Source organism: Pan paniscus, chromosome 9, assembly GCF_029289425.2.
Source record: "Pan paniscus chromosome 9, NHGRI_mPanPan1-v2.0_pri, whole genome shotgun sequence".
Classification (NCBI taxonomy): Eukaryota; Metazoa; Chordata; class Mammalia; order Primates; family Hominidae; genus Pan; species Pan paniscus.
Window position 1 is genome coordinate 76,889,292 of NC_073258.2, and position 27,970 is coordinate 76,917,261.

Consider the following 27,970-nt stretch of genomic DNA (forward strand, 5'->3'; position numbering starts at 1 on the left):
TAAAAAATTTTAAAGAAATTGTGCATATGTATTTATGAAGAATATTGGTCTGTAGTTTGTTTCCTTGTAATCTCTTTGTCTCATTTTGTTGTCAGGGTGACGTTGGCTGCAACTCACTTTCGGAAAGTGTTTTCTCCCTTTTTGTTTTCAGGAAGAATATGTGTAGAATGGGAATTATTTCTTAAATGTTAAGTAGAATTTGCATTGAAGCCATCTGGGCCTGGCGGTTTTTTTGTGGGAAGGTTTTTGAACTGGAAATTCAATTTCTTTAATAATTTACCTTTTGCATTAACTTTTGTAGCTCGTGTCTTTCAAGGATTTGTCCATTTCATTTAGGAGGTCAGTCTTTTTACATTTAGCTATTCTAGCAGTTATGTAGTATTTTCTCTTTTTGTTCTAAATTGTATTTCCATGATGAGCATTTTTCATATCCTATTGGATATGCATGCATCTTTTAATAAGTATCAGTTTAGGGCTGGGCGTGGTGGCCCACGCCTGTAATCCCAGCAGTTTGGGAGGCCAAGGCAGGTGGATCACGAGGTCAGGAGTTCGAGACCAGCCTGGCCAGTATGGTGAAACCCCGTTTCTACTGAAAGTACAAAAAATTAGCTAGGTGTGGTTCTATAGTTCATTGTTTTGTATCACATAAGTAAGGGTAATTTTTTCCCCCTGCATGGATATCCGGTTGATTTAGCATCATTTACTGAATAGTCTTTTCATTCCCCATTTAATTGCCTTGACATGTTTGTTCAAAATCAATTGATCATGTATATGTGCATCTATTTCTGGATTTTCTTTTCTGTTCCATTGATCTATATGTCTGTATTTCCCCAATACCAAACTCACTTATTATCGTAGATTTGTCATCTTAAAATTTGACAGGGTAAGTCTTCCAACTTTGTTAAAACTTCTGTGGTTTTTCTAGGTTCTTTATATTTCCAAGTGAATTTGGGAATCAGTTTGTCAATTTCTACACACACAAAAAAAAGTCCTGATGGAATTTTGATAAGAAGCTGTAGATAAAATTGTGGAGAATTGCTATCTTTTTTTTTTTGTTTGTTTGTTTTTATTATACTTTAGGTTTTAGGGTACATGTGCACACTGTGCAGGTTAGTTACATATGTATACATGTGCCATGCTGGTGCGCTGCACCCACTAACTCGTCATCTAGCATTAGGAAGGGGAATATCACACTCTGGGGACTGTGGTGGGGAGGGGAGAATTGCTATCTTAACAATAGTGGGTCCTTCAATCCGTGAACATGGTGTATATCTCTTTTACTTAGATTTCTCTCTCATTCTCTTTATAATGTTGTAGCTTTCACTGTAGAGATTTTGGACATCTTTTATTTATTTATTTATTTATTTATTTAATTTTGAGACGGAGTCTCGCTCTGTCGCCCAGGCTAGAGTGCAGTGGCACGATCTCGGCTCACTGCAACCTCCGACTTCCGGGTTCACACCATTCTCCTGCCTCAGCCTCCCCAGTAGCTGGGACTACAGGCATCCACCACCACGCCCAGTTAATTTTTTAAAAATATTTTTATAGAGACGGGGGTTCACCGTGTTAGCCTGGATAGTCTCGATCTCCTGACCTCGTGGTCCGCCCGCCTTGGCCTCCCAAAGTGCTGGGATTACAGGCATGAGCCACCGCGCCCGGCAGATTTTGGACATCTTTTGTTAGAGTTATTCTGAAGTATTTTATGGGAGTTTTTTGGCAGGGGAGGCATTATTGCAAGTGGAATTGTTTTTGAATTTTTATTTCTCATTCGTTTGCTGCTAGTATGTAATAATACAATTAATTTTAACTTATTAATCTTCTGTCTTGCAATCTTGTTATATTAACTTATTCATTATGCTAGTTATTTATAGTTTTTTGGGATTTTCTTTGTAAAGAATCATAACGGGAAAGTTTGCACAGTGTTATGCCCTTTATTTGATTTTCATCCAGTACAATGTTGGACTAAAAAATAGTAAGAACAGGAATCCTCACCTTGTTCCTGGTTTTGAGGACAAACAACTCATCATTTCTCTGTTAAATATAGTGCTAGGAATGCCCTTCATTAATTTTAGGAAGTTCCTCTTATTCCTAGTTTCTGAGAGTTTTTATCATGAATAGAAGATGAATTTTGTCAGATGGTTTTTCTATATCCATTGAAATGATCATATGGTTTTTTCTTTATTCTCTTAATGTGATTAACTTTTTGGTTTATTTTCAAATGTTTAACATTGCATTTCTGGAATAAACCTAAATTGATTATAATATATAATTATTTTTGTATTTTGTTGGATTTATTCTTATTAATTTTTTTCCTTCGTATTGTCTTGGATTTGCTTTGGTAATAATTTAAGGAATTTTGCACTTGTATTTATCAGGGATGTTGTGATACAATGTTTTGAATTGCCTTGTCAGATTTTGGTAGTAGGATTATGGTAGCCTGGTAAAATTAGTTGGGCAGTGTTCTTTTTTTCCTATTCCATCTTGCCCAGGAGCAGAAATCTGGACCTTTTAAATATTTTCTAGTTCTCTGCTGATATTTCATATCCTTTTATTCACTATAAGAATATTTCAATTTTTGTCGACATATATGTATGAGTGGCTTCAAAGTTTTTGGAATTCTAACATCTGGATCATCTTGGGGTTGGCATATGTTGGTTTTCTCCTCCCTAGAGAGTGAGTCACATTTTCCTGACTCTTCATATATTGGGTAATACTGCATAGTATCCTGGACATTGTGAATGTAATTTGGTGGAATCTCTGGATTTTGTTACTTTGTTCCAAAAAATGTTGATGTTTTTATTTTAGCAGGTAGTTAACTTGGTTAGGCTCAAACTGTCATGCCTGCAATGAACATTGGCTCAGATTACAGTGTAGTTCTTTTACTCTTAGGCACAAGCTTCTTTCTGTTTGTCTCATGCATGTGTAGTATAGGGTTCAGTCAGAGACTTAGGTTGAATTTAAACAGAATTTGGGGTGCCCATTCTCTGCCTTCCTCTATTCTGGTACACTTGATTGCCTGACCATTTTTCCCTGGTTCCTCTGGTCAGAAAGGAAGTTGACTTTCTTTTGGAGTTTGCAGCCACCCTCAGGGAAAAGCCACAGAAAAGGGGAATTTCATTTTATTGGTTGTTTATGCCAAGTTCTGACTCACCTCCAAAATATGCCTGCCATTGATCAGTCTCAAGAACCCTCAAGTAGCGATTTTTGTATTTTATCCATAGTCTATATCTGTTATCCATAGTCTATATCTTCTATGAGAGGACCAGTTTGTTATGTACTTATTCTTTTACACCAGAAGCAGAGCTCCTGTACATTTTATTATTATATATTTTTGCTGTATCCTCCCGGCTAAATCCGGGTTCTAAGCCTGTTACTGCTAAGTCTGTGAAATTAATGGATAGGAAATATTTTCTGCGGAAATCTTTTCCTTTTCTTAGTGGTTGACTAGGTGTAGGTCCAGTAGAAACAACCTGTAAATGACATTTAAAAGCAGATGTGTTAACTTTTGGGACAGCTGCCACAATTTTAAAACCTTTTTTCTGATTGTTATTTATTTTCAATTTTGGGGGAAAAATTACATAGGTGAAGATAAAATATACCCTAAGCTGTCAATTCTCAAAGTTATTGGTCTCAAGACCTCTTTGTACTCTTAAAAATCTCAAAGAATTCAGTAATACATTTTTATGAAAAATAAGCATAGTTTTCTGAACAAAAGGTTTAATTAGCATTGCATTGCTTAAATATTTTGTGAATTTAACTGCTATTAAGCTAATGTCTAGCCTAATAAAAGACACCTGGATTTTCACATCTGCTTCTGCAGTGAATCTGTTGCAATATCGTAAGTCTCGCAGACTCTGGTAAACTCCGTCATACACTTATGAGAAAATGAGAGTGGAAAAGAGGCATACAGCTTAGTAATATGCGAATATATTTTACTTACAAGACTCTGTAAAGATGTCAGGAACCCTCACAATTCCCAGGAACATGCTTGAGGAACTTTTGCCCTAAGGCAAAAAGCTTTAGCTCCAATATGATCAATGTGAAGACACTTGTTCCATTACTGGTTGAACATCTCAAATCCAAAATCCAAAATCCAAAACACTCCAATGAGCATTTTCCTTGAGCATCATATTGGTGCTCAGAAAGTTTCAGATTTTGTAGCATTTTGGACTTCAGATTTTAGGATTTGGCATACTCAACCTATAATATGTTATTTATACGTTAGTCATCTTTCTGAAATGAATGTTTAACATTTCCCATTTTTTTGGCAGAGACTCATAAATAGGAATGTGTGTATCTGTGATTTTCAGTTCACATATAGTGTTGTATAAAAACACTAAAATCTAATTAAACGTAATCTATTGGCAAAATATATGTGACATTACACTTGGAGTAAACAGATAAATAGAACACTGAAACTCATCAGAAGATTATGGAACATTAAGATCTTTGAGCAGTTCATCTTTGATGCATTAGAAAGGAAGCAGAACTAGATCCCACATGGGTTTGTTTACTCATCAGAAATTGGAGCCAACAATTCTGGTTTTGAATGACTTGATATATTTCTGTAAATGAGCCAGTTTCTGAACATGGACCATAACACAAACACTATACATATGCCTTCCCATATTAATGTAGTATTTAGATTAACTTGTAACCTTAGTTCTTTAAATCTAGAAAACATATCTCAGTATGTACCCTGGAATAGAGCAGGTTATCCTCCTAGCCAGGCATATCCCTGTGTTCTCTGAATATTTGCTTTTCTTTTTCTGTATTTTCTTTCTCTGCCCAAGTAGAATTCAATTTACATATTTTGTGGAAAAATTCAAGTTAAGAAAGTTGAACACCTCACTCTTTGTGGGAAAAGATTGCTTCCTAAAGATTTTACCTATCTTTTTCCTCAGTGATGTAAGAACACCTTAGGCTTCTTGATTATACTATTGCATTGCTAAAGAAAACTCAGATTGTTTCTTCGTTCCTTTTTCTTTCATAATAAACAGCCTCATTGACTTTTTTTCCAATTATTTTTATGGTAAAATACATATAAGATTTATGATCTCATTTCATTTTTAAATGTACAGCCCAGTGGTATTAAATACCTTCAGAATGTCATGCAACCATCGTCACCATCCATCTCCAGAAGTCTTTTAAACTGAAACTGTACGCATTAAACACTAACTCCTCGCTTCCCTCTACTCCCAGCCCCTGGCAACTACCATTCTACTTTTTGTCTCCATGACTTTGACTGTACTCTAAGTAACTCATATAAGTGAAATCATGCAGTGTAAACCTTTTTATGGCTGGCTGTTTCACTTAGTGTAATGTCCTCAAGCTTCATCCATGGTGTAGCATATTGCAGAAATTTCCTTCCTGATTAAAGCTGAATAATACTGCATTGTATGTATATACCATATTTTGCTTATCCATTCATTTATTGATAGACACTGGGTTGCTTCTGCGTCTTAGAACCTTGTGGACTTTTGGTTTCTGTTTTTACGGTGGGGTGGCAGGGCAAAATGGCTTTTATCTCCAGTAGACCTAAATTCATAGAAAGTAGAGACCATTTCTCATTCATCTAGAAGCATGCAGTAGGGCCTTTATTGATGTTTGGTTTGTTCAGGAAAATTGTTTAGGAATATTCTATGAAAGGCATATTTCATAGACCTTTCAAGCTAAATATAATAATGATTGGAAATAAGTTTTTCTGCTGTTTTCTCGGCTTGAATGTCTTTAACAGATGATCATACCATCTGTTTAGAATCAGTGTGTCAGGGATGAGTAAGAAAGCATCTTGGGTGAGAAATGATTGCTGTAAGTACTTTTAATACATTGCCAAAAATCGTTGTCCATGCCCGTTGCTTCAACAAGGCCATACCATGATGCATCTCACTGAGTTCCCAGGCTTCCTCATTGTGAGTCAAATCAAGATACTAACCTTTTCCTTTTAAAGTTTTCTATCAGCTTATCCTGGATCCTGGTAACCTATTTATTTAATGGATGAGTTTTGTAGTTACAATTTCAATTGTTTACTTTATACCTTAGGAAGGAGATAAAAATTTACTAGCTATAACCAAATTGCTGTTTGCTTAAGATTTATGTCATAAAAAGTGATGAAAAGTATATTAGTGACACTGATAAAGACTAGGAGAGAAGACACATTCATAGTGCAGTAATTGTGTGTGTGCACACATATGCAGGCACAGACATATTCATTTTGGGGACAGAATTTCAGATTTGTATCTGGAGGTAAATTCAGGCAAGGCTTTTGGAGAAAAAAAGAGGCTGAGTAAAGTTTAAGCAATGGTTTGATGTAGTATTTATATGGAAACGTAAGTTAACAAACAACAAGTTTAATTGTATCTCTGGCTGGTAGAATGGGTCAGGAATTTCATTTTATTAAATGTGTATTCAGTAAAATTGATTTTTAATGTAACTTAAAAAATAAACTTTCTTTTTCAAGGTAGTTTTAGATTCATAGAAAAATTAGGCAGAAAGGGCCGGGCACGATGGCTCATGCCTGTAATCCCAGCACTTTGGGAGGCCGAGGCAGGTGGATCATGAGGTCGGGAGATCAAGACCATCCTGGCTAACATGGTGAAACCCTGTCTCTACTAAAAATACAAAAAAATTAGCTGGGCGTGGTGGCGGGCGCCTGTAGTCCCAGTTACTTGGGAGGCTGAGGCAGGAGAATGGCGTGAACCCAGGAGGCAGAGCTTGCAGTGAGCTGAGATTGCGCCACTGCACTCCAGCCTGGGTGACAGAGTGAGACTCCATCTCAAAAAAAAAAAAAAAAAAAAATTAGGCAGAAAGTACAGAGTTCCCATATAACCCACCCCATGCCCAATTTCTTCTGTTAAAACATCTTGTACTCGTGTGGTACAATTGTTATATTGATTAATTAATATTAATACATTATTATTAACTAAAGTACATAGTTTACATTAGGGTTTACTCTTTATGTTACACAGTTCTATGAGTTTTGACAAATGTATTATGTATCCATCATTACAGCATCAAACAGAATAGTTGCATTGCCCTAAAAATATCCTATCCTCCACGTGTTCATCCTTTTCTCCCTCCCCTGGCAACTGATCTTTTTACTGTCTCTATAATTTTACCTTTTCCATGATTTCATATAGTAGGAATCATACATTATGTAGCTTTTGCAGACTGGCTTCTTTCATTTAGCAATATGCATTTACGATTTCTCTTTTGATGGTTTGATAGCTCATTTTGTTTCATCACTGAATAGTACTCCATTGTATATATACCACAGTTTATCTGTTGACCTATTGAAGTATATCTTGGTTGCTTCCAAGTTTTGGCAATTATGAATAAAGTTGTTGTAGACATTTGTGTGTAGGTTTTTGTGTAAACGTAAGTTTTCAGTATCCAGGTTAATATATAAGAGTATGATTGCTAGATTTTATAGTAAGACTATTTTAGCTTTGTGAGAAACTGCAACTCTCTGCCAAAGTGGCTGTACCATTTTGCATCCCCACCGTCAATGAATGACAGTTCGTGTTGTTCCATATCTTTGCCAGCATTTGGTGGTGTGAGAGTCTTGGATTTTATTCTAATGGGTATGTAGTCGTATCACATTGTTGTTTTAACTTGCAATGCCCTAATGACTTACGATGTTAAACATCTTTTCATATGCTTGCCATCTATATATCTTCTTTGATGAGATACCTGTTCAGTTCTTTGTTGCATTTTTAAATTGAGTTGTTCATTTTCTTTTTTTTTTTTGGAGATAGAGTCTCGCTCTTTCACTCAGGCTGGAGTGCTATAGCACGATCCTGGTTCACTGAAACCTCTACCTCCCAGGTTCAAGCGATTTTCCTCCCTCAACCTCCCAAGTAGCTGGGATTACGGGTGTACACCACCATGCCTGGCTAGATGTTTTTTTGTATTTTTGGTGAAGACAGGGTTTTGCCATGTTGGCCAGGCTGGTCTCGAACTCCTGACCTCAGCTAATCTGCCAGCCTTGGCCTCCCAACGTGCTGGTATTACAGGCATGAGCCACCGTGCCCAGCCAGGGTTGTTTGTTTTCTTAATGTTGAATTTTAAGAGCTCTTTGAGGCCAGGCCCAAGTGGTAGATCACACTTGGGTAACATAGTGAGACCCTGTCTGTATTTTTTTTTTTTAATGAGAGTTCTTTGTATATTTTGGAGACCAGTTCTTTATCAGATATGTTTTTTTGCATAGTTTTTCTCCCAGTCTGTAGCTTGTCTTTACTCTTAACACAGTATCTTTTGCAGATTTTAAAGATTTCCAAGATACCAATTTCTTTTTTCATGGGTCTTGCTTTTGGTGTTATGTCTAAAAAGTTATCTCCAAACCCAGAGTCTTCTGTATTTTCTCCTGTGTTATCTTCTAGAAGTATAATTTTTAATTTCATGTTTAGATCTTTGATCTGGTTTGAGTTAATTTTTTGTGAAAGGTATAAGACCTGTATCTAGATTGATTAGTCCCTCTCGCACTCACTCTGTTTCTTCCTTCTTTCCTTTCTTTTTTTGCATGTGGCGGTCCAGTGGTTTCATCATTTGGTGAAAAGACTATCCTTTCTGCATTGAGTTGCTTTTGTTTCTTTGTCAAATATTCTTTGACTATATTTGTTTGGGTATATTTCTAGGCTCTCTGTTCCATTTGATTGATCTGTTTGTCTGTTCTTTTACCCATACCACCCTGTCTTGATTACTGTAGCTTATGGTAATTCTAGACATTGGCTACTGTCAGTCTTCCAACTTTGTTCTTCTCCTTCAATATTCTGTTGTGTATTCTGGGTCTTTTGCCTTTATATAAACTTTAGAATCAGTTTTGATATTAACAAAATAATTTGATGGATAATTGGATAATTTGATTCCACTTGTTCATTGCTGTTACACAGGAAGACATCTAACTTTTTATACGTATTAATTCTATATTCTGCAATCTTGCTATAATTGCTTTTTCCAGGAGGGTGTTTTTTTGTTTTGTTTGTCAATTCTTTTGGATTTTCTATACGGAAACAATACTATTATCTGCAGCCAAAGACAGTTTTATTTCTTCTTTCCCAACACGTGTAGCTTTTCTTTCTTTTTCTTGTCTTATTTCATTAGCTAGGACTTCAAGTATAACTATGGTGAATAGGAGCGAAAGGGGATATCCTTGTCATGTTCTCAAACTTAGGGGATAAGCATCTAGTTTCTTACTATTAAGTATGATGTTAGCTGTAGGTTATTTGATAGATGTTCTTTACCAGTTAAGGAAGTTCCCCTCTTTTCCTAGTTAGCTGAAAGTTTTTATCATGAATCGTCGTTGGATTTTGTCACATGCTTTTTCTGCATCTATCAATATGTATGATCATACCATTTTTTCTTCCTTAGCCTGTTGATGTGATGAATTACATTAACTGCTCTTTGTTGAACCAACCTTGCCTACCCGGGATAAATTACATGTTGCCATGTTGTGTAATTATTCTTATACATTGTTGGATTTGATTTGCTAATATTTTGTAGTGTCTTTGGTTTTTATGTTAGGGTGATGCTGGCTTCATAGAATGAGTTAGCAAGTGTTCATCAACTTCTAATTTCTGGAAGAGATTCTGAAGAACTGGAATTGTTTCTTTTTTTTTTATACTTTAAGTTCTAGGGTACATGTGCACAATGTGCAGTTTTGTTACATATGTATACATGTGCCATGTTGGTGTGCTGCACCCATTAACTCGTCATTTACATTAGGTATATCTCCTAATGCTATCCCTCCTCCATCCCCCTACCCCATGACAGGCCCTGGTGTGTGGTGTTCCCCACCCTGTGTCCAAGTGTTCTCATTGTTCAATTCCCGCCTGTGAGTGAGAATATGAGGTGTTTGGTTTTCTGTCCTTGGAATAGTTTGCTCAGAATGATGGTTTCCAGCTTCATCCATGTCACTGCAAAGGACATGAACTCATCCTTTTTTATGGCTGCATAGTATTCCATGGTGTATATGTGCCACATTTTCTTAATCCAGTCTATCATTGATGGACATTTGGGTTGATTCCAAGTCTTTGCTATTGTGAATAGTGCCGCAATAAGCATACGTGTGCATGTGTCTTTATAGCAGCATGATTATAATCCTTTGGGTATATACCCAGTAACGGGATGGCTGGGTCAAATGGTATTTCTAGTTCTAGATCCTTGAGGAATTGCCACCTGTCTTCCACAGTGGTTGAACTAGTTTACAGTCCCACCAACAGTGTAAAAGCGTTCCTATTTCTCCACATCCTCTCCAGCACCTGTTGTTTCCTGACTTTTTAATGATCGCCATTCTAACTGGTGTGAGATGGTATCTCATTGTGGTTTTGATTTGCATTTCTCTGATGGCCAGTGATCATGAGCATTTTTAATGTGTCTGTTGGCTGCATAAATGTCTTCTTTTGAGAAGTGTCTGTTCATACTCCTCGCCCACTTTTTGATGGGGTTGTTTGATCTTTTCTTGTAAATTTGTTTAAGATCTTTGTAGATTCTGGGTATTAGCCCTTTGTCAGATGAGTAGATTGCAAAAATTTTCTCCCATTCTGTAGGTTGCCTGTTCACTCTGATGGTAGTTTCTTTTGCTGCGTAGAAGCTCTTTAGTTTAATTAGATCCCATTTCTCAATTTTGGCTTTTGTTGCTGTTGCTTTTGGTGTTTTAGACATGAAGTCCTTTCCCATGCCTGTGTCCTGAATGGTATTGCCTAGGTTTTCTTCTAGGGGTTTTTATGGTTTTAGGTCTGACATTTAAGTCTTTAATCCATCTTGAATTAATTTTTGTATAAGGTGTAAGGAAGGGATCCAATTTCAGCTTTTGACATATGGCTAGCCAGTTTTCCCAGCACCATTTATTAAATAGGATTTCTTGTTTTTGTCAGGTTTGTCAAACATCAGATGGTTGTAGATGTGTGGTATTATTTCTGAGGGCTCTGTTCTGTTCCATTGGCCTATATCTCTGTTTTGGTACCAGTACCATGCTGTTTTGGTTACTGTAGCCTTGTAGTATAGTTTGAAGTCAGGTATTGTGATGCCTCTAGTTTTGTTCTTTTGGCTTAGGATTGTCTTGGCAATGCGGGCTCTTTTTTGGTTCCATATGAACTTTATAAAGTAGTTTTTTCCAATTCTGTGAAGAAAGTCATTGGTAGCTTGATAGGGATGGCATTGAATCTATAAATTACCTTGGGCAGTATGGCCATTTTCACGATATTGATTCTTCCTATCCATGAGTATGGAATGTTCTTCCATTTGTTTGTGTCCTCTTTTATTTTGTTGAGCAGTGGTTTGTAATTCTCCTTAAAGAGGTCCTTCACATCCCTTGTAAGTTGGATCCCTAGGTATTTTATTCTCTTTGAAGCAGTTGTGAATGGGAGTTCACTCATGATTTGGCTCTCTGTCTGTTATTGGTGTATAGGAATGCTTGTGATTTTTGCACATTGATTTTGTATCCTGAGACTTTGCTGCAGTTGCTTATCAGCTTAAGGAGATTTTCGGCTGAGACGATGGGGTTTTCTAAATATACAATCATGTCATCTGCAAACAGGGACAATTTGACTTCCTCTTTTCCTAATTGAATACCCTTTGTTTCTTTCTCCTGCCTGATTGCCCTGGCCAGAACTTCCAACACTGTGTTGAATAGGAGTGGTGAGAGGGGCATCCCTGTCTTGTGCCAGTTTTCAAAGGGAGTGGTTCCAGTTTTTGTCCATTCAGTATGATGTTGGCTGTGGGTTTGTCATAAATAGCTCTTATTATTTTGAGATACGTCCCATCAATACCTAATTTATTGAGAGTTTTTAGCATGAAGGCTGTTGAATTTTGTCAAAGGCCTTTTCTGCATCTATTGAGATAATCATGTGGTTTTTGTCTTTAGTTCTTTTTATATGATGGATTACGTTTATTGATTTGCGTATGTTGAACCAGCCTTGCATCCCAGGGATGAAGCCCACTTGATCATGGTGGATAAGCTCTTTGATGTACTGCTGGATTCCGTTTGCCAGTGTTTTACTGGGGATTTTTACATCAATGTTCATCAGGGATATTGGTCTAAAATTCTCTTTTTTCATTGTGTCTCTGCCAGGCTTTGGTATCAGGATGATGCTGGCCTCATAAAATGAGTTAGGGAGGATTCCCTCTTTTTCTTTTGATTGGAGTAGTTTCAGAAGGAATGGTACCAGCTCCTCTTTGTACCTCTGGTAGAATTTGGCTGTGAATCCGTCTGGTCCTGGACTTTTTTTGGTTGGTAGGCTCTTAATTATTGCCTCAATTTCAGAGCCTGTTATTGCTCTATTCAGCGATTCAGCTTCTTCCTGGTTTAGTCTTGGGATGGTGTATGTGTCCAGGAATGTATCTATTTCTTCTAGATTTTCTAGTTTATTTGCGTAGAGGTGTTTGTAGTATTCTCTGATGGTAGTTTGTATCTCTGTGGGATCGGTGGTGATATCCCCTTTATCATTTTTTACTGCGTCTATTTGATTCTTCCTTCTTTTCTTCTTTATTAGTCTTGTCAATTTTGTTGATCTTTTCAAAAAACCAGCTCCTGGATTCATTGATTTTTTGAAGGTTTTTTTGTGTCTCTATTTCCTTCAGTTCTGCTCTGATCTTAGTTATTTCTTGCCTTCTGCTAGCTTTTGAATGTGTTTGCTCTTGCTTCTCCAGTTCTTTTAATTGTGATGTTAGGGTGTCAATTTTAGATCTTTCCTGCTTTCTCTTGTGGGCATTTAGTGCTATAAATTTCCCTCTACACACTGCTTTAAATGTGTCCCAGAGATTCTGGTATGTTGTGTCTTTGTTCTCGTTGGTTGCAAAGAACATCTTTATTTCTGCCTTCATTTCGTTATGTACCCAGTAGTCATTCAGGAGCAGGTTGTTCAGTTTCCATGTAGTTGAGCGGTTTTGAGTGAGTTTCTTAATCCTGAGTTCTAGTTTGATTGCACTGTGGTCTGAGAGACAGTTTGTTATAATTTCTGTTCTTTTACATTTGCCGAGGAGTGCTTTACTTCCAACTATGTGGTCAATTTTGGAGTAAGTGCGATGTGGTGCTGAGAAGAGTGTATATTCTGTTGATTTGGGGTGGAGAGTTCTGTAGATGTCTATTAGGTCTGCTTGGTGCAGAGAGCTGAGTTCAATTCCTGGATATCCTTGTTAACTTTCTGTCTCGTGGATCTGTCTAATGTTGACAGTGGGGTGTTAAAGTCTCCCATTATTATTGTGTGGGACTCTAAGTCTCTTTGTAGGTCTCTAAGGACTTGCTTTATTAACCTGGGTGCTCCTGTATTGGGTGCATATATATTTAGGATAGTTAGCTCTTCTAGTTGAATTGATCCCTTTACCATTATGTAATGGCCTTCTTTGTCTCTTTGGATCTTTGTTGGTTTAAAGTCTGTTTTATCAGAGACTAGGATTGCAACCCCTGCTTTTTTGTGTTTTCCATTTGCTTGGTAGATGTTCCTCCATCCCTTTATTTTGAGCCTATGTGTGTCTCTGCATGTGAGATGGGTTTCCTGAATACAGCACACTTACGGGTCTTGACTCCATCCTATTTGCCAGTCTGTGTCTTTTAATTGGAGCATTTAGCCCATTTACACTTAAGGTTAATATTGTTATGTGTGAATTTGATCCTGTCATTATGATGTTAGCTGATTATTTTGCTCGTTAGTTGATGCAGTTTCTTCCTAGCATCGATGATCTTTACAATTTGGCATGTTTTTGCAGTGGCTGGTACCGGTTGTTCTTTCCATGTTTAGTGCTTCCTTCAGGAGCTCTTATAGGGCAGGCCTGGTGGTGACAAAATCTCTCAGCATTTGCTTGTCTGTAAAGGATTTTATTTCTCCTTCACTTATGTAGCTTAGTTTGGCTGGATATGAAATTCTGGGTTGAAAATTCTTTTCTTTCAGAATGTTGAATATTGGCCCCCACTCTTTTGTGGCTTGTAGAGTTTCTGCCAAGAGATCCGCTGTTAGTCTGATGGGCTTCCCTTTGTGGGTAACCTGACCTTTCTCTCTGGCTGCCCTTAATATTTTTTCCTTCATTTCAACTTTGGTGAATCTGACAATTATGTGTCTTGGAGTTGCTCTTCTCGAGGAGTATCTTTGTGGTGTTCTCTGTATTTCCTGAATTTGAACGCTGGCCTGCCTTGCTAGGTTAGGGAAGTTCTCCTGGATAATATCCTGCAGAGTGTTTTCCAACTTGGTTCCATCCTCCCCATCACTTTCAGGTACACCAATCAGACATAGATTTGGTCTTTTCACATAGTCCCGTATTTGTTGGAGGCTTTGTTCATTTCTTTTTACTCTTTTTTCTCTAAACTTCTCTTCTCACTTCATTTCATTCATTTGATCTTCAATCACTGATACCCTTTCTTCCAGTTGATCGAATCGGCTACTGAAGCTTGTGCATGCATCACATAGTTCTTGTGTCGTGGTTTACAGCTCCATCAGGTCATTTAAGGTCTTCTCTACGCTGTTTATTCTAGTTAGCCATTTGTCCAATATTTTTCAAAGTTTTTAGCTTCTTTGAGATGGGTTCGAACATCCTCCTTTAGCTTGGAGAAGTTTGTTATTACCGATCTTCTGAATCCTTCTTCTCTCTACTCGTCAAAGTCTTTCTCCGTCTAGCTTTGTTCAGTTGCTGGCAAGGAGCTGCATTCCTTTGGAGGAGAAGAGGTGCTCTGATTTTTAGAATTTTCAGCTTTTCTGCTCTGGTTTCTCCCATCTTTGTGGTTTTATCTACCTTTGGTCTTCGATGATGGTGACGTACAGATTGGGTTTTGGTGTGGATATCCTTTCTGTTTGTTAGTTTTCCTTCTAACAGTCAGGACCCTCAGCTGCAGGTCTGTTGGAGTTTGCTGGAGGTCCACTCCAGGCCCCGTTTGCCTGGGTATCACCAGTGGAGGCTGCAGAACTGCAAATATTGCAGAACGGCAAATGTTGCTGCCTGATCATTCCTCTGGAAGCTTCGTGTCTAGAGGGGCACCCGGCCATATGAGGTGTCAGTCGGCCCCTGCTGGGAGATGCCTCCCAGTTAGGCTACTTGGGGGTCAGGGACCCACTTGAGGAGGCAGTCTGTCCGTTCCCATATCTCAAACTCTGTGCTGGGAGAACCACTACTCTCTTCAAAGCTGACAGACAGGGATGTTTAAGTCTGCAGAAGTTTCTGCTGCCTTTTGTTCAGCTATGCCCTGCCCCCAGAGGTGGAGTCTACAGAGGCAGGCAGGCCTCCTTGAGCTGCGGTGGGCTCCACCCAGTTCGAGCTTCTGGGCAGCTTTGTTTACCTGCTCAAGCCTCAGCATTGGTGGGTGCCCCTCCCCCAGCCTCGCTGCCGCCTTGCAGTTTGATCTCAGACTGCTGTGCTGGCAGTGAGCAAGGCTCCGTGGGCGTGGGACCCTCTGAGCCAGGCGCGGGATATAATCTTCTGGTGTGCTGTTTGCTAAGACCTTTGGAAAAGCACAGTATTAGGGTGGGAGTGACCTGATTTTCCAGATGCGATTTTCCAGGTGCCGTCTATCGTGGCTTCCCTTGGCTGGGAAAGGGAGTTCCCCGACCGCTTGTGCTTCTCTGGTGAGGCGATGCCTTGCCCTGCTTTGGCTCACGGTCCGTGGGCTGCACCCACTGTCCTGCACCCACTGTCCTACAAGCCCCAGTGAGATGAACCCGGCACCTCAATTGGAAATGCAGAAATCATCCATCTTCTGCGTCGCTCACGCTGGAAGCTGTAGACTGGAGCTATTCCTATTCGGCCATCTTGGAACCTCCCTGCCTCTTTTTTCTGGTATTGTTTCTTACTTAAACATTTAGTAGAATTCACTGTGAAACCAACTAGACCTTTTTTTTTTTCTCCCCTGTTTCTGAAGGTTAGTAATTGTTAATTTAATTTCTCTCTCTCTCTCTGTTTTGTTTGTTTGTTTTTTGAGACAGGGTCTTGCTCTGTTGCCTAGACTGAGTATAGTGGCAGGATCATGGCTCACTCTAGCCTTGAACTCCTGATCTCAAGTGATCCTTTCACCTCAGCCTTCTGAGTAGCTAGGACTATAGGTACATGCCACCGCATCCAGCCAATTTTGTTATTTTTTATTTTTATGGATGGGGTTTCAGTGTATTGCCCAAGCTGGTCTCCAACTTCTGGGCTCAAGCAATCCTCCCACCTGGGCTTCCTAAAGTGCTGAGATTACAGCCATGTGCCAATGTCCAGCCTAATTTCTTTATTATCTCTTTTTCCTACTGTGAGTTTTGGTAGATTGTCTTTCAAAGAATTGGTTTATATTAGCTAAGTTACCAAACTTCTGGGCATAGAGTTGTTTATAGTGTTTTTTTATTCTTCTGATGTTTGTGAGATCAATTGTGATAACCCCTCTTTCTTCATATTAGTAAATTTTGCCTTTTCTCTTTTTTCCTTGAAGAGTCTGGCTAGAATTTTTTTTTTTTTGAGGTGGAGTTTCACTCTCGTTGCCCAGGCTGGAGTGTAATGGCGTGACCTCGACTAACTGCAACCTCCACCTCCCAGGTTCAAGCAATTCTCCTGCCTCAGCCTCTCAAGTATCTGGGATTACAGGTGCCTGCCACCATGCCCAGCTAATTTTGTACTTTTAGTAAAGATGAGGTTTTGCCATGTTGACTAGGCTGGTCTCAAACTCCTGACCTCAGGTGATCCACGTGCCTCAGTCTCCCAAAGTGCTGGGATTACAGACCTGGCCCTGGCTAGAGTTTTATCAATTTTATTTACCTTTTCAAAGAACCAGTTGTTGGTTTCATTGATTTTTCTGTATTGGATTTATTCTATTTGGATTTAACTGGCTTCTTGAATATGTAGATTTATTTCTTCTGCCTAATTTGGTAAGTTTTTAAATTTAAAATTTTTAGACAGAGTCTTGCTCTGTCGCCCAGGCTGGAGTGTAGTGGCATGATCTTGGCTCACGGCAACCTCCACCTCCCAGGTTCAAGCGATTTTTCCGCCTCAGCCTCCCGAATAGCTGGGATTACAGGTGCCCACTACCGGGCCTGGCTAATTTTTATATTTTTAGTAGAGACGGGGTTTCACTATGTTGGCCAGGCTGGTCTCAAACTCCTGGCCCCAAGTGATCTGCCCACCTCAGCCTCCCAAAATGCTGGGATTACAGGTGTGAGCCACTGTGCCTGCCCCTAATTTGGCAAGTTTTTAGCCATTATTTCTTTTCTTTTCTTTTCATTTTTTTTTTTGTGTGACAGGGTCTTGCTCTGATACTTAGGTTGAAGTACAATGGCATCATCATAGCTTACCGCAGCCTCAAACTCCTAGGCTTGAATAATCCTCCTGCCTCAGCCACTGAGTCGTTGGGATTACAGGCATGAGCCATCTTGCCTGGCTCCATTATTTTTTCAAATACTTTTTCAGTCCTTCTCTGTTTCTCTTTTCTTTCTAGGATTCTGATGACACAAAAGTTAGCTCTTTTGGTGTAGTTACACAGGTCCCTGATGTTTTGTTCATTTTTTTCAAGGCTATTTTCTCTCTTGCTAAAATTGGTAGTTTCAGTATTCTGTTCACAGACTTTTCCCTGCTTCCTCTGTGCTGCCATTGAGCCCATTCACTGAGTTTTTGTTATTTTTTGTTCTAAAATTTCCATTTGGTTCTTTATATCTTCTGTTTCTTGGCTGAGACTTTCTAGTTTTTTTTTTTTTTCCTACTTTTTCATTTGTTTCAAGCATGTTCTTAATTGCTATTGAAGCATTTTTATGTTGGCTACTTTCAGGTCTTTATCAGAAAATTGTAACACGTCTATCATGTCAGTATTGGCATCTGTTGTTTGTCCTTTTTCATTTTGTTTGGCATTTTCCTGGTTCTTGGTGTGGTGAGTGGTTTTTGATTGAAACTTGGACATTTTGGGCATTATGTTTTAAGTCTCTGGATCTTATTTAAGCCCTCTGTTTTAGCTGGCTTCCTCTGAGACCTCTCTGGTAGGGGAAAGAAGAGGTGCCATTTCATTACTGCCAGATGAGTATAGAAGTCCAGATTCCCTATGCAGCTTCCATTGGCTAAGTGGCAGGGGAGAAAGCTCCCCTTGCCTTAATTAATACTGGCCAGGAGTGGCTCCCCACTAGGCCTCCAATGATAAATTCTTAGCTGGGAGGAGGAGAGATGCCTTGTTACTTCTCCCCACATATCTTCCACTGATATCACAGAAAGGAGGGTGGCCTCATTAGCACGGGGTAGTAGTGAAAGTGACTCTCAACTAGGCCTTCTCTAATACCACTGCATTGGGGATGGGAGAGGGTTATCTCATTACAGACAGGTGGGTGGTAAAAGTCCAGGATCCCCTTGTGGTGTCAGTAGTTACCACATGGGACTCGTTTGGTTACTGCCTAGCAGGGATGAAAACCTCAGGCCTCTGCTTGGCCTTCTTTGAAACAGGCAGGGGGGTTAGAGCACCTCGGTTTGGTTTGGCAAACGTGGAAATCTACTTTTTGTTTCTATGGATTTGCCTATTCTGGACATTTCATATAAATGGAGCCGTATAGTGTGTGGCCTTTTAAAACTGGATTCTTTAACATAGCATAATGTTTTTAAGGTTGATCCATGTTGTAGCATTTGTCATTACTTAATTTCTTTTTATTACAAAATAATATTTGATTGTATGGATAGGCCACATTTTATTTATCCTTTCATCAGTTGGTGGACATTTGGGTTTTTTATGTCATTCAGCTATTATGAATAATGCTGCTATGAACATTAGTATTCAGGTTTTTGTGTGGACATGTGTTCAGTTCTCTTGGTATATATCTAGAAGTGGAATTTCTGGGTCTTATGGTACCTCTGTATTTAACTTTTTGAGAATTTATTTGTTATTAAGTTTTAAAAATCTTATTGTATTGTATTGTGGTATCAGGGAAGGTACCTGAGATATTTTGTGTAGTGTCTGTTGGGTCCCCGGACTTAAGATTTACTTTTACTCTTATTCTTTGCTTATTTCTATATGATTTTCATTAAAAGGATGGTGCTGGTAATTAAGTTACTCAAGAGTTCCATAAGTTTGATGAGTATTAAAATGTTTTAAGCCATTATTTATTTTTAAACATTGTGAGTATGTAATTATTCATAGTCATGACATTTATATTCATAAATATACCCGTGATTTTATTTATTTAGAAAAAAAAAAGTGAATGCCTGCAGTTAAAAATTTTGGTGCTTCAAAATGAACTGGAACGGCAGAAGAAAGCTTTGGGACGGGAGGTGGCATTACTGCATAAGCAACAAATTGCATTACAAGACAAAGGTGAGTGGAAATACCATACAAACAGCCTAACCTCCACATTCAGTAGTTCTCCTTTCTTCTTCTTCACAAGCTCAAATAGTCATTTTTTGTGTAAATACAGTCACACATCACTTAATGACAGGGATATACTCTGGAAATGCATCCTTTGGTGATTTCCTTGCTGAGCTGCCATCATAGAGTATGCTTACACAAGCCCAGATGGTATAAACTACTACTACACACCTAGGCTATATGGCTATAAACTTGTACAGCATGTTACCATACTGAATACTGTAGGCAACTATAACACAATGGTGAGTATTTATGTATCTAAATATATCAAAGCATAGAATAAAAATACTATACTATAATCTGTGGGACCGCCATCTTGTATGTGGTTTGTTGTTGATTAAAACATCATTATGCAGTGCATGATTGTATGGTGATAGAATTTTCTCAAATTTTTAAAATATTTTTGCAAGTATTTTGAAGTTAGTCCCTACAGACAAGTGTACAGATCTGTATTCAAATCGTCCCGGACTTACAATGGTTTGATTTAATGATGATTTAACTTATGATTTTTCAGTTTTACAATGTGCAAAAGTTATATGCATGTGGTAGAAACCATACTATGAATTTTGAATTTTGATCTTTTTCCAGGCTAGCAGTATGTGGTATGATATTTTCTTGCTATGCCAGGCAGTGACAGTGAGCTGCAGCTCTCAGTCAGCCACATGATCATGAGGGAGAACAACCGGTACTCTATAATGTACTCTGTTGCTAGTGTTTTTTGGATATTGTTTTTTATGTTTTCACATCCCATCAAGTCTACAAAGTGCTCATCTGTGTATGGTATTCAATGCTGTGTTATAAAATAAGTTTTGTGTTAGATGATTTTGCCCAACTGTAAGCTAATGTAAGTGTTCTGACACCTTAAAAGTAGGCTAGGCTAAGGTTTCATGATCAGTAGGTTAGGTGTATTAAATACATTTTCAACTTATGATATTTTCAACTTACAATGGGTTTATCAGGATGTATCCCCATGGTAAGTTATGGAGAAGTTGTGTCCATACAGCTTGAATTTTCACAAAGCAAACATACCCATGTGAGCAGAATCTCAATCGAGAAACAGGACCCCAAAACAGGACCCCAAAGCCTCCTCACGCTTCCTTCCGTTTACCACATCTCCAGCCAGACTAGCCACTGCCAAGACTCAAACCAGATTGGTTTTGCCTAATTTTGAACTTTATAGAAATAGAATCATATATGTACATGTGGTGGCTCTTTTCAACATTATGTTTGTAGAGTCATTCTTACCTTCATGTGGTTGCAGTTTGTTCATGTTTAATGCCAAATAGTATTCCATTATATGAGTGTGAATTTATTTATCTACTCTTGCTGTTGGTTTCAGTAATTTTCATTTTGGGAACATTAGAGTTAATGCTTCCATGAACCTTCTAGGTTTCTGAGTGAAGAACTTTCATACGTTTCTTAATAAAGATTTTTAGGTATTTCAGTTGAGTAGAAACTGAGGAGTAGAATTATAGTCAAGAGAATGTACGTATCTTCAGCTCTAGTAGATTGTGCCCAATGGTTTTCCAATATGATTGTGCCAGTTTATCTCCCCTCTGTCCAGTGTTGCTCCTTCCTACATCCTTGTCAGGAATTTCTTTTCTTTTTTTTTTTTTTGTATATTTTGTATTTATCACATTTGGTAATTTGTATTTTTCGTTTTAGCCTTTCTGTTGGATATGTTGTAATATCCTCTTGCAGTTTTAATTTTTATTTTCCTGAAGACTAATGAAGTTAGTCTTTCATATGTTATAAATTTTATAAACATTTCCTATGCTTCTTGCTGACTGAGATACACTCTTTTGTGATATACCTGTTTGAATCTTTTGCCCATTAATAAAAAAAGTTTGGTTTGACTGTCTTTTTGTTTGTAAGATTTCTTTATATATTATGGATATGGGTTCTTTTTTTGGCATATGCTTAAAAATATATTCTCCCATTCTGTGGCTTGCTCGTTCACTCTTTAATGATACCTTTAAATGAACAGAAGTTCCATTTTATCAGTCTTTCATAGATGAGGCTTTTTGTGACTATTTGGAGAAATATTTATCTATTTTAAGATTTTATAGTTGTTTTTCTATGTGTTCTTTAAAATACTTTACTATTTTACTTCTTACATTTATATCTGTAATTCATCTGGAATTACTTGTTGTATGTGATGTAAGGTAGGAGTCGAGATTATTTTTTTTCGTATTGATAGTCAGTTGACCCAGCACCATTCACTGAAGATCATCCTTTCTCCATTGCATTGCAGTTTTGCTTTTCTCATAAATCAGATGACCATATGCTTGTAAGTCTGTTAAGAACACTCTGTTCTGTTCTATTGATCTATTTTTCTGGTCCTTTGCCATTATCTTGCTGTTTTAATTTTTTTCATGTTATGATAGGTGTTGATATCTATTAAAGTTCTTCAGCTTAATTGTTTTTCTTCAAGATTACCTCGGTTATTTTTGCCCTATGTCATTTTCATGTGAATTTCTACATAGAAAAGAAAACCTTGCTAGGATATTTTTTCTTAATTGTCATACATCATTGCTGGGATTTGCTAGGATTTTGATGGAACTGCATTGAATATATTTATCAAATGTAATTGGGGATAATAGACATCTTTACAATATTGAGGCTTCCATCCCAAGAAAATGATATATGCCTTTGTTTATTAGATCTTCTTTACAAAACGTTATCGAAATAAGATAGTGTATGGGTCTTTCCCATGATTCATTGAATTTATTTCTATTTTTTGATGTTTTATGATACTATTGTACATATCTTTAAATCTTATTTTTACTAGTTTCTGGTATATAGATGTACAATTAATTAGTTTTTTTAAAGTGGTATTAGTATTTATTATGTTTAAAGAAAAATTCACCGGGAGCATTATAGACAGATTAATAATTGTTAATGTTACAGTTACAGCCCTGCAGCTGCAGTCTTCCTGTGGTTATTTATTTACATTCTAATTTAGTTGCATTATAATTAAATTTCATTACACTAAAATTAGTAATGATTTTAATTATTTGTTACAAATATAAAAAATTGCAGAAAATTTAAAAATCAGATTATTGAGATATAATTCCCATACCATATAATTTTGCCATTGAAAGTGTATAATTCAGTTTTTCTTGGTTTATTCACAGAGTTGTGCAGTGATCACCACAATCTGATTGTCCTACCTGAAAGAAAACTCATGTGCATTGGCAGTTATTCCACACTTCCCCTCCCCCAGTTCTAAGTAACCACCCCCCTACCTTCTGTCTCTAGATTTGCCTTTTCTGGACATTCTTTTATAAACAGAATCATGCAATATTGTGGTCTTTTATGACCAACTTCATTTGTTTAGCATAATATTTGTAAGGTTCATCCACACTGTATCATGCATCACTAATTCATTTTTACTCCTGAATAATACATTCAGTTATATGGATATGTCACATTTTAAAAATCCACTCATCAGTTGTTGGACATTTGGGTTGTTTCCGCTTTTTGTCTATCACAGATAAAGCTGCTTATGAGCATTCATATACAACTTTTTGTAGGGATGTTTGATTTCATTCCTGTTACGTACACCTGGAACTGTAATTGCTGGGTCATATGAGAACTCTATTTTTAACTTTTTGAATGACTGCCAACCATTTTCCACAACAGCTGTTTTACATTCCTACCAACAATATATGAGGGTTCCAATCTCCCCATTTTCTTACCAATATCTGTTATTATCTCTCCTTTTAATTATAGCCATCCTACTGAATATAGCATTGTTTCTCGTTGTAGTTTTGATTCAAATTTACCTAATGACTTACATGCTTCTTACACCAGATTTTCGTATGTTAATTTTATATCCAAGGAACTTATTAACTAGTTCTAATAATTGTTAGATTGTTTTGAATTTTCTGTTTTTACAGTCATCTCACCTGCACATGATGGTATTTTTATTTCTCATTTCCTAATACGTATGCCTTTAAAACTTTTTTCTTACCTGATTGTGTTGTCTGAGACATCCAGTACAATATTAAATAGAAGTAGTATCAGTGGATATCCTTTTCTCATTTCCAGTCTCAGTGAAAGCCTTTAATATTTCATAGAGGGTTTAATAAAACATAGAGGTTTTACTGTAAGCATTTTTGTAGTTCTTATTTTGTGGTTTACTGTTTTGCATCCTTTACCCATTTTGTCATTTTTGCATTAACTGTTTTTTTTTTTTTTTGAGATGGAGTTTCGCTCTTGTCTGCCAGACTGGAGTAAAATGGCATGGTCTCGGCTCACTGCACCCCTCTGCCTGCTGGGTTCAAGCGATTATCCTGCCTCAGCCTCCCAAGTAGCTGGGATTACAGGCACCTGCCACCATGCCTGGCTAATTTTTGTAATTTTAGTGGAGATGGGGTTTTGCCATGTTGGCCAGGCTGGTCTCAAACTCCTGACCTCAGGTGATCCGCCCGCCTTGGCCTCCCAATGTGCTGCGATTACAGGCATGAGCCACCAGCCCGGCCGCATTAACTGTTCTTTTAATGAACTGATAAGAGCTCAATATGTGAATTTTCATTTCTTTGTTTTTTTTATTTTCTTAAAAATCAGTTTTAATGAGGTATATTTTACAATCAAATTAATCAATTTAAAATACACAGTTTGATGAGTTTAGCTAATGTATTCAGGCAGGTAACCACCACCACAATCAATGATAACATTTCTATCATTGTAAACAGCTTTTTGGCCTCGTTGTAGTCAGTTCTTTCCTCCATCGTTTGACCACTAGCAATTACTGATGTGCTTTCTGATACCATTTTCCTTTTCTAGCATTTCATATGAATGGAATCATACAATATGCACTTTTTATATCTGGCTCTTTTTCACTTAGCATAGTAGCTTTGGGATTTATGTGGTTGTATGTGTCAGGAATTCATCTTTTCATTGCTGAGTAGTGTTCACTGTATGTACATACAACTTGTTTATACCTTTACCTGTTGATGGCCATTGGGTTTGTTTCTAGTTTTGAATTATTGTGGATAAAGCTGCAGTAGATATTCAAGTATAAGCCCTTGTGTGGGTATATTCTCTTGGTTAAATATTAATAACTAGGTGTGGGATTGCTGGGATATAGTAAATGTGTGTTTAACTTTTTAAAAACTACTAAGCTGTTATGCATTTTCAACTAGCAATGTATGAGAGTTTCACTTAATCCACATCTAAACATTAATTTTAGATTTTAGCCATGTTAATGGGTATGTAGTGGTTTCTCATTGTTTTAATTTGTATTTCCCTGATAACTATTGTGGCTGAGCATCTTTTCTTGTGCTTATCTGTTACCTGTCTCTTTCCTCTGATGAAATGTCTGTTTAGATCTTTCAGCTGTTTTTTGGAAAGTGGGGAAGGGGGATGGATGGTAACCTTATTATTAAGTTGTAAGAGTTCTTTTTATATTCTGGATATGTTCTTTATCAAATATATGCTTTACATGTTTTTTCTTCCCTATCTTAACAGTGTATTTTGAGTTTATTCATCATTTTTTAAAAACTTTATTCTTTTTTTCCTTTTTTTTGAGATGGGGTCTCACTCTTTTGCCCAGGTTGGAGTGCACTGGTGTCATCTCAGCCCACTGCAACTTTCTGGGTTCAAGCGACTCTCCTGCCTCAGCCTCCTCAGTAGCTAGGATTACAGGCGTGTACCACCACGCCTGGGTAATTTTTGAATTTTTAGCAGAGACGTGGTTTCACCATGTTGTCCAGCCTGGTCTTGAACTCCTGACCCCAAGTGATCCGCCTACCTCCCAAAGTGCTAGGATTACAGGCATGAGCTACCGTGCCTGGCCACTTCTGGAACTTTCTTTGTGTTTGTTCACCCTCTGCATTGTGGCCTGGAAACACTCCCCATGTAGTGATTTGGAGCTGTTATAGGGCTCATGTTTCTTGTTTTCCTTCTCTCAGGAATCATTATACTAGGCTGCCTCTTATCTATTGTCTGAAAACTGTTGTTACATATAATTTTGTATGACTTTCTAGCTGTTTACAGTGGGAGGAAAATCTGATGTATGTTATTCCATCAGTCAGAAATAGAAGTCTTTTTTACCTCTATACTTGCTTTTATGAGAACACACTTTACTCATCTCTCCTTGGTTTAGTTCTTTTGGTTCTTCAAAGACATGCTCAAATACTACCTCTCCTTGAGGCTTTTTTCTCCCTCAAATGAAAGTTTCCTCCTCCTTCTTCTGTGTCCCCATAGTGTTTTGATGTCGTCTTATCTTCGCACTTAGTTGGTAAACCCTTTCAGGGCAGGGACTTTGCATTTTTATGGTATCCTTCTCAGTGCCCAACACTGAGGCCCTCAGTAAGTATTACACAGCATGAATCTTTGAGGGGCTTTCATATAGGTAATGTACCATTAAATGTAGTACATGAATTATTTAACCTTATTTTATTTGTTACATCCTTTTGTGGTTTCCTGTTTAGTTTTTGGTGTATTTCACATAGTTGACATTGGTGGATAAATGAGACGTAATAGGAAACAGAAAACCTACTGTGGCAAGAGTGTATTTGGAATGTGAATAAAGTAAGTCATTTTTAGCAGGTTTTAAAGTTTTGACCTATATGAAGTATAGTTTACATTACAAAGAATAATTTTATAAATGTGATTTTTCTTCATTTCAGTAATTTTAGAAAATAAGTTTCTAAAGGAACAGGCTTTGATTCAGAATGCCTTGTTTCACAAGCCTGCTTCATTGTTTACCAGCTGTGTAACCTTGTCCAATAACTTAGTGTTATCTCTACAATGGGGTTAATAGTAATACTTAAAACTGTGTCTCACTGAGTTTTAACAGGCTTCCAAGTTCTGCTGATGTTTCTGGTCTGTGAACCACATTTTGTGTAGCAAGAATATGTATGATATGATGATCAGATGAGTTATGAAAATGAAATGGTCTCATAAAAATAGGAGCAAAACACCATCTGTTTTATTCCTATGTCATACTCTGGTGGGTTTCTGTACCTTTAAGATAAAAGTCTCAGCCCAAGATGACTTACAAAGGCCTCCAGTGGCTCACCTCAATCTGAATGCTTCAACCACACAGAACTCTTTTAGTTACTTAAGTATGCTTTGTTCCATCTTACCTGCATTCAGGCCTTTGCCTAAATGTTGTTTTCACCAGGAAACCATCACTGGCTCCCTTCTCTTTCTCCTCCCACCCCTAGGTTAAATGTACTACCGTGTGTTTCCATAGCACCCTATATTTTTCCATGATAGCACTTTGATTATTAGTCTATCTCCTTCTCTAGACAGATTCTGAGGGCAGACACTGTTCAAGGACTACATTAAATACTCATATCTTTTAGGCATGGTATAATACCTGGGATATAGTACACATAGAATAAATATTTGTTGAATGAAATCATCATACTTATGCTTATTGGTGTCATGTCATGGGTATCATTGCTAAAGAAAGACTTCTCTAACTTCTAGTTTATCATTCATATGGGAAGACTGATACTCTTATGAGAAAGACTGCAGAAAAAGTGTATGTTGTTTGGCAGTGATAAGTATCTGCATTCCAATACAACTTGCATATTGACATTTATAAATGAGAGTCAAAAGGAATAATGCCATTTAAAATCATGAAGCATTATGATAAAGTCCATTTGTCTTTGTTAGAATGGCCCCAAATAAATAGACAGTTGTTTTGTACATACAAGGCCTGCTTCAAAAGATTTCATCTTCTGTGAAAAGACACATTTCTTACACTGCTTTGGAAGTACCATCAACTTTTACTGTACTTACATTGCCTGCTATCTGTGGCATATATTTCTGCATATCTTACCTTTTTTAAGATCATTAACTTTCAAAATGAAAACACTATAAGGTTTTAAAGGGTTTAGGGACTTTTGACCTTTTCTAGTAAGAGTAATAATAGTAGCAATAATGTATCCAGTACAGTGCTTATTACTATAAATATGTAATATTGTTTAATCACTACAATAACTTTATGAGGTAGATGCTATTATTATTTACCTTTTATAGCTGAGGAAACTATGTCAGGGTCAGAGAGATTAAGTAACTTACTTAAATTCATGTAGCTAATGAGAGGTGATGTTGAGATTAAAATCTATTGATTCCAAAACTGTCAATCACTGAATAATACTACATTTTTATAGCTAGCATGATATATAAAACCAAGGGGTATATATTATTCTAGAATATGGTAAAAAGATAGGGAGATATAGTTCTTTAACTGTTTCTGGTTGTATATTTGCCTATTAGGATAGAAAGAGGTCCCAGGATGTCTATCCTTAGATTATAAGCAAATGAACATCTAAACAGTGATATCTATACCATTTACAAGACTGAGGTTTAATAATAATTGCTCATATTTAGAGAATATGAGCTTGTATTTATATTTTATAGAACACAAGCCGGTATTAATTGCTCTTATATATAGAATATTAGTGCCAGGAAATGTCATGTTTTCTATTCTTTATCTAATTTTGTCCTAATAGTCCTATACATTAAAGATACTATTATTATCCTTCTAATAATAAAGATACTACATATTAGTACCCAGTTTGCAGATGAGGATGATTTGTCCAAAATCACATAACAAGTTACGTGCCCAAAGCCACATACATAGCAAGTTATGGCAGAGCCTGTGTTCAGAGTTACTGCTGCCTAACTGTGCTGCGAAGGGAGATTATAGAATTTTATAGA

At 37.3% G+C, this 27,970-nt stretch overlaps 1 protein-coding gene across 3 annotated transcripts in view; it reads left to right on the plus strand.

Annotated features, from left to right (window-relative positions):
* Nucleotides 1-27,970, plus strand: part of UVRAG (UV radiation resistance associated) — a 324,828-nt gene that overhangs the window by 147,158 nt on the left and 149,700 nt on the right. For all 3 annotated transcript variants that reach the window (XM_034933393.3, XM_055094696.2, XM_055094695.2), the window contains one exon: nt 19,108-19,234. In XM_034933393.3, the coding sequence (XP_034789284.2) occupies nt 19,108-19,234 (127 nt within the window). The remainder of the gene's footprint in view (nt 1-19,107; nt 19,235-27,970) is intronic.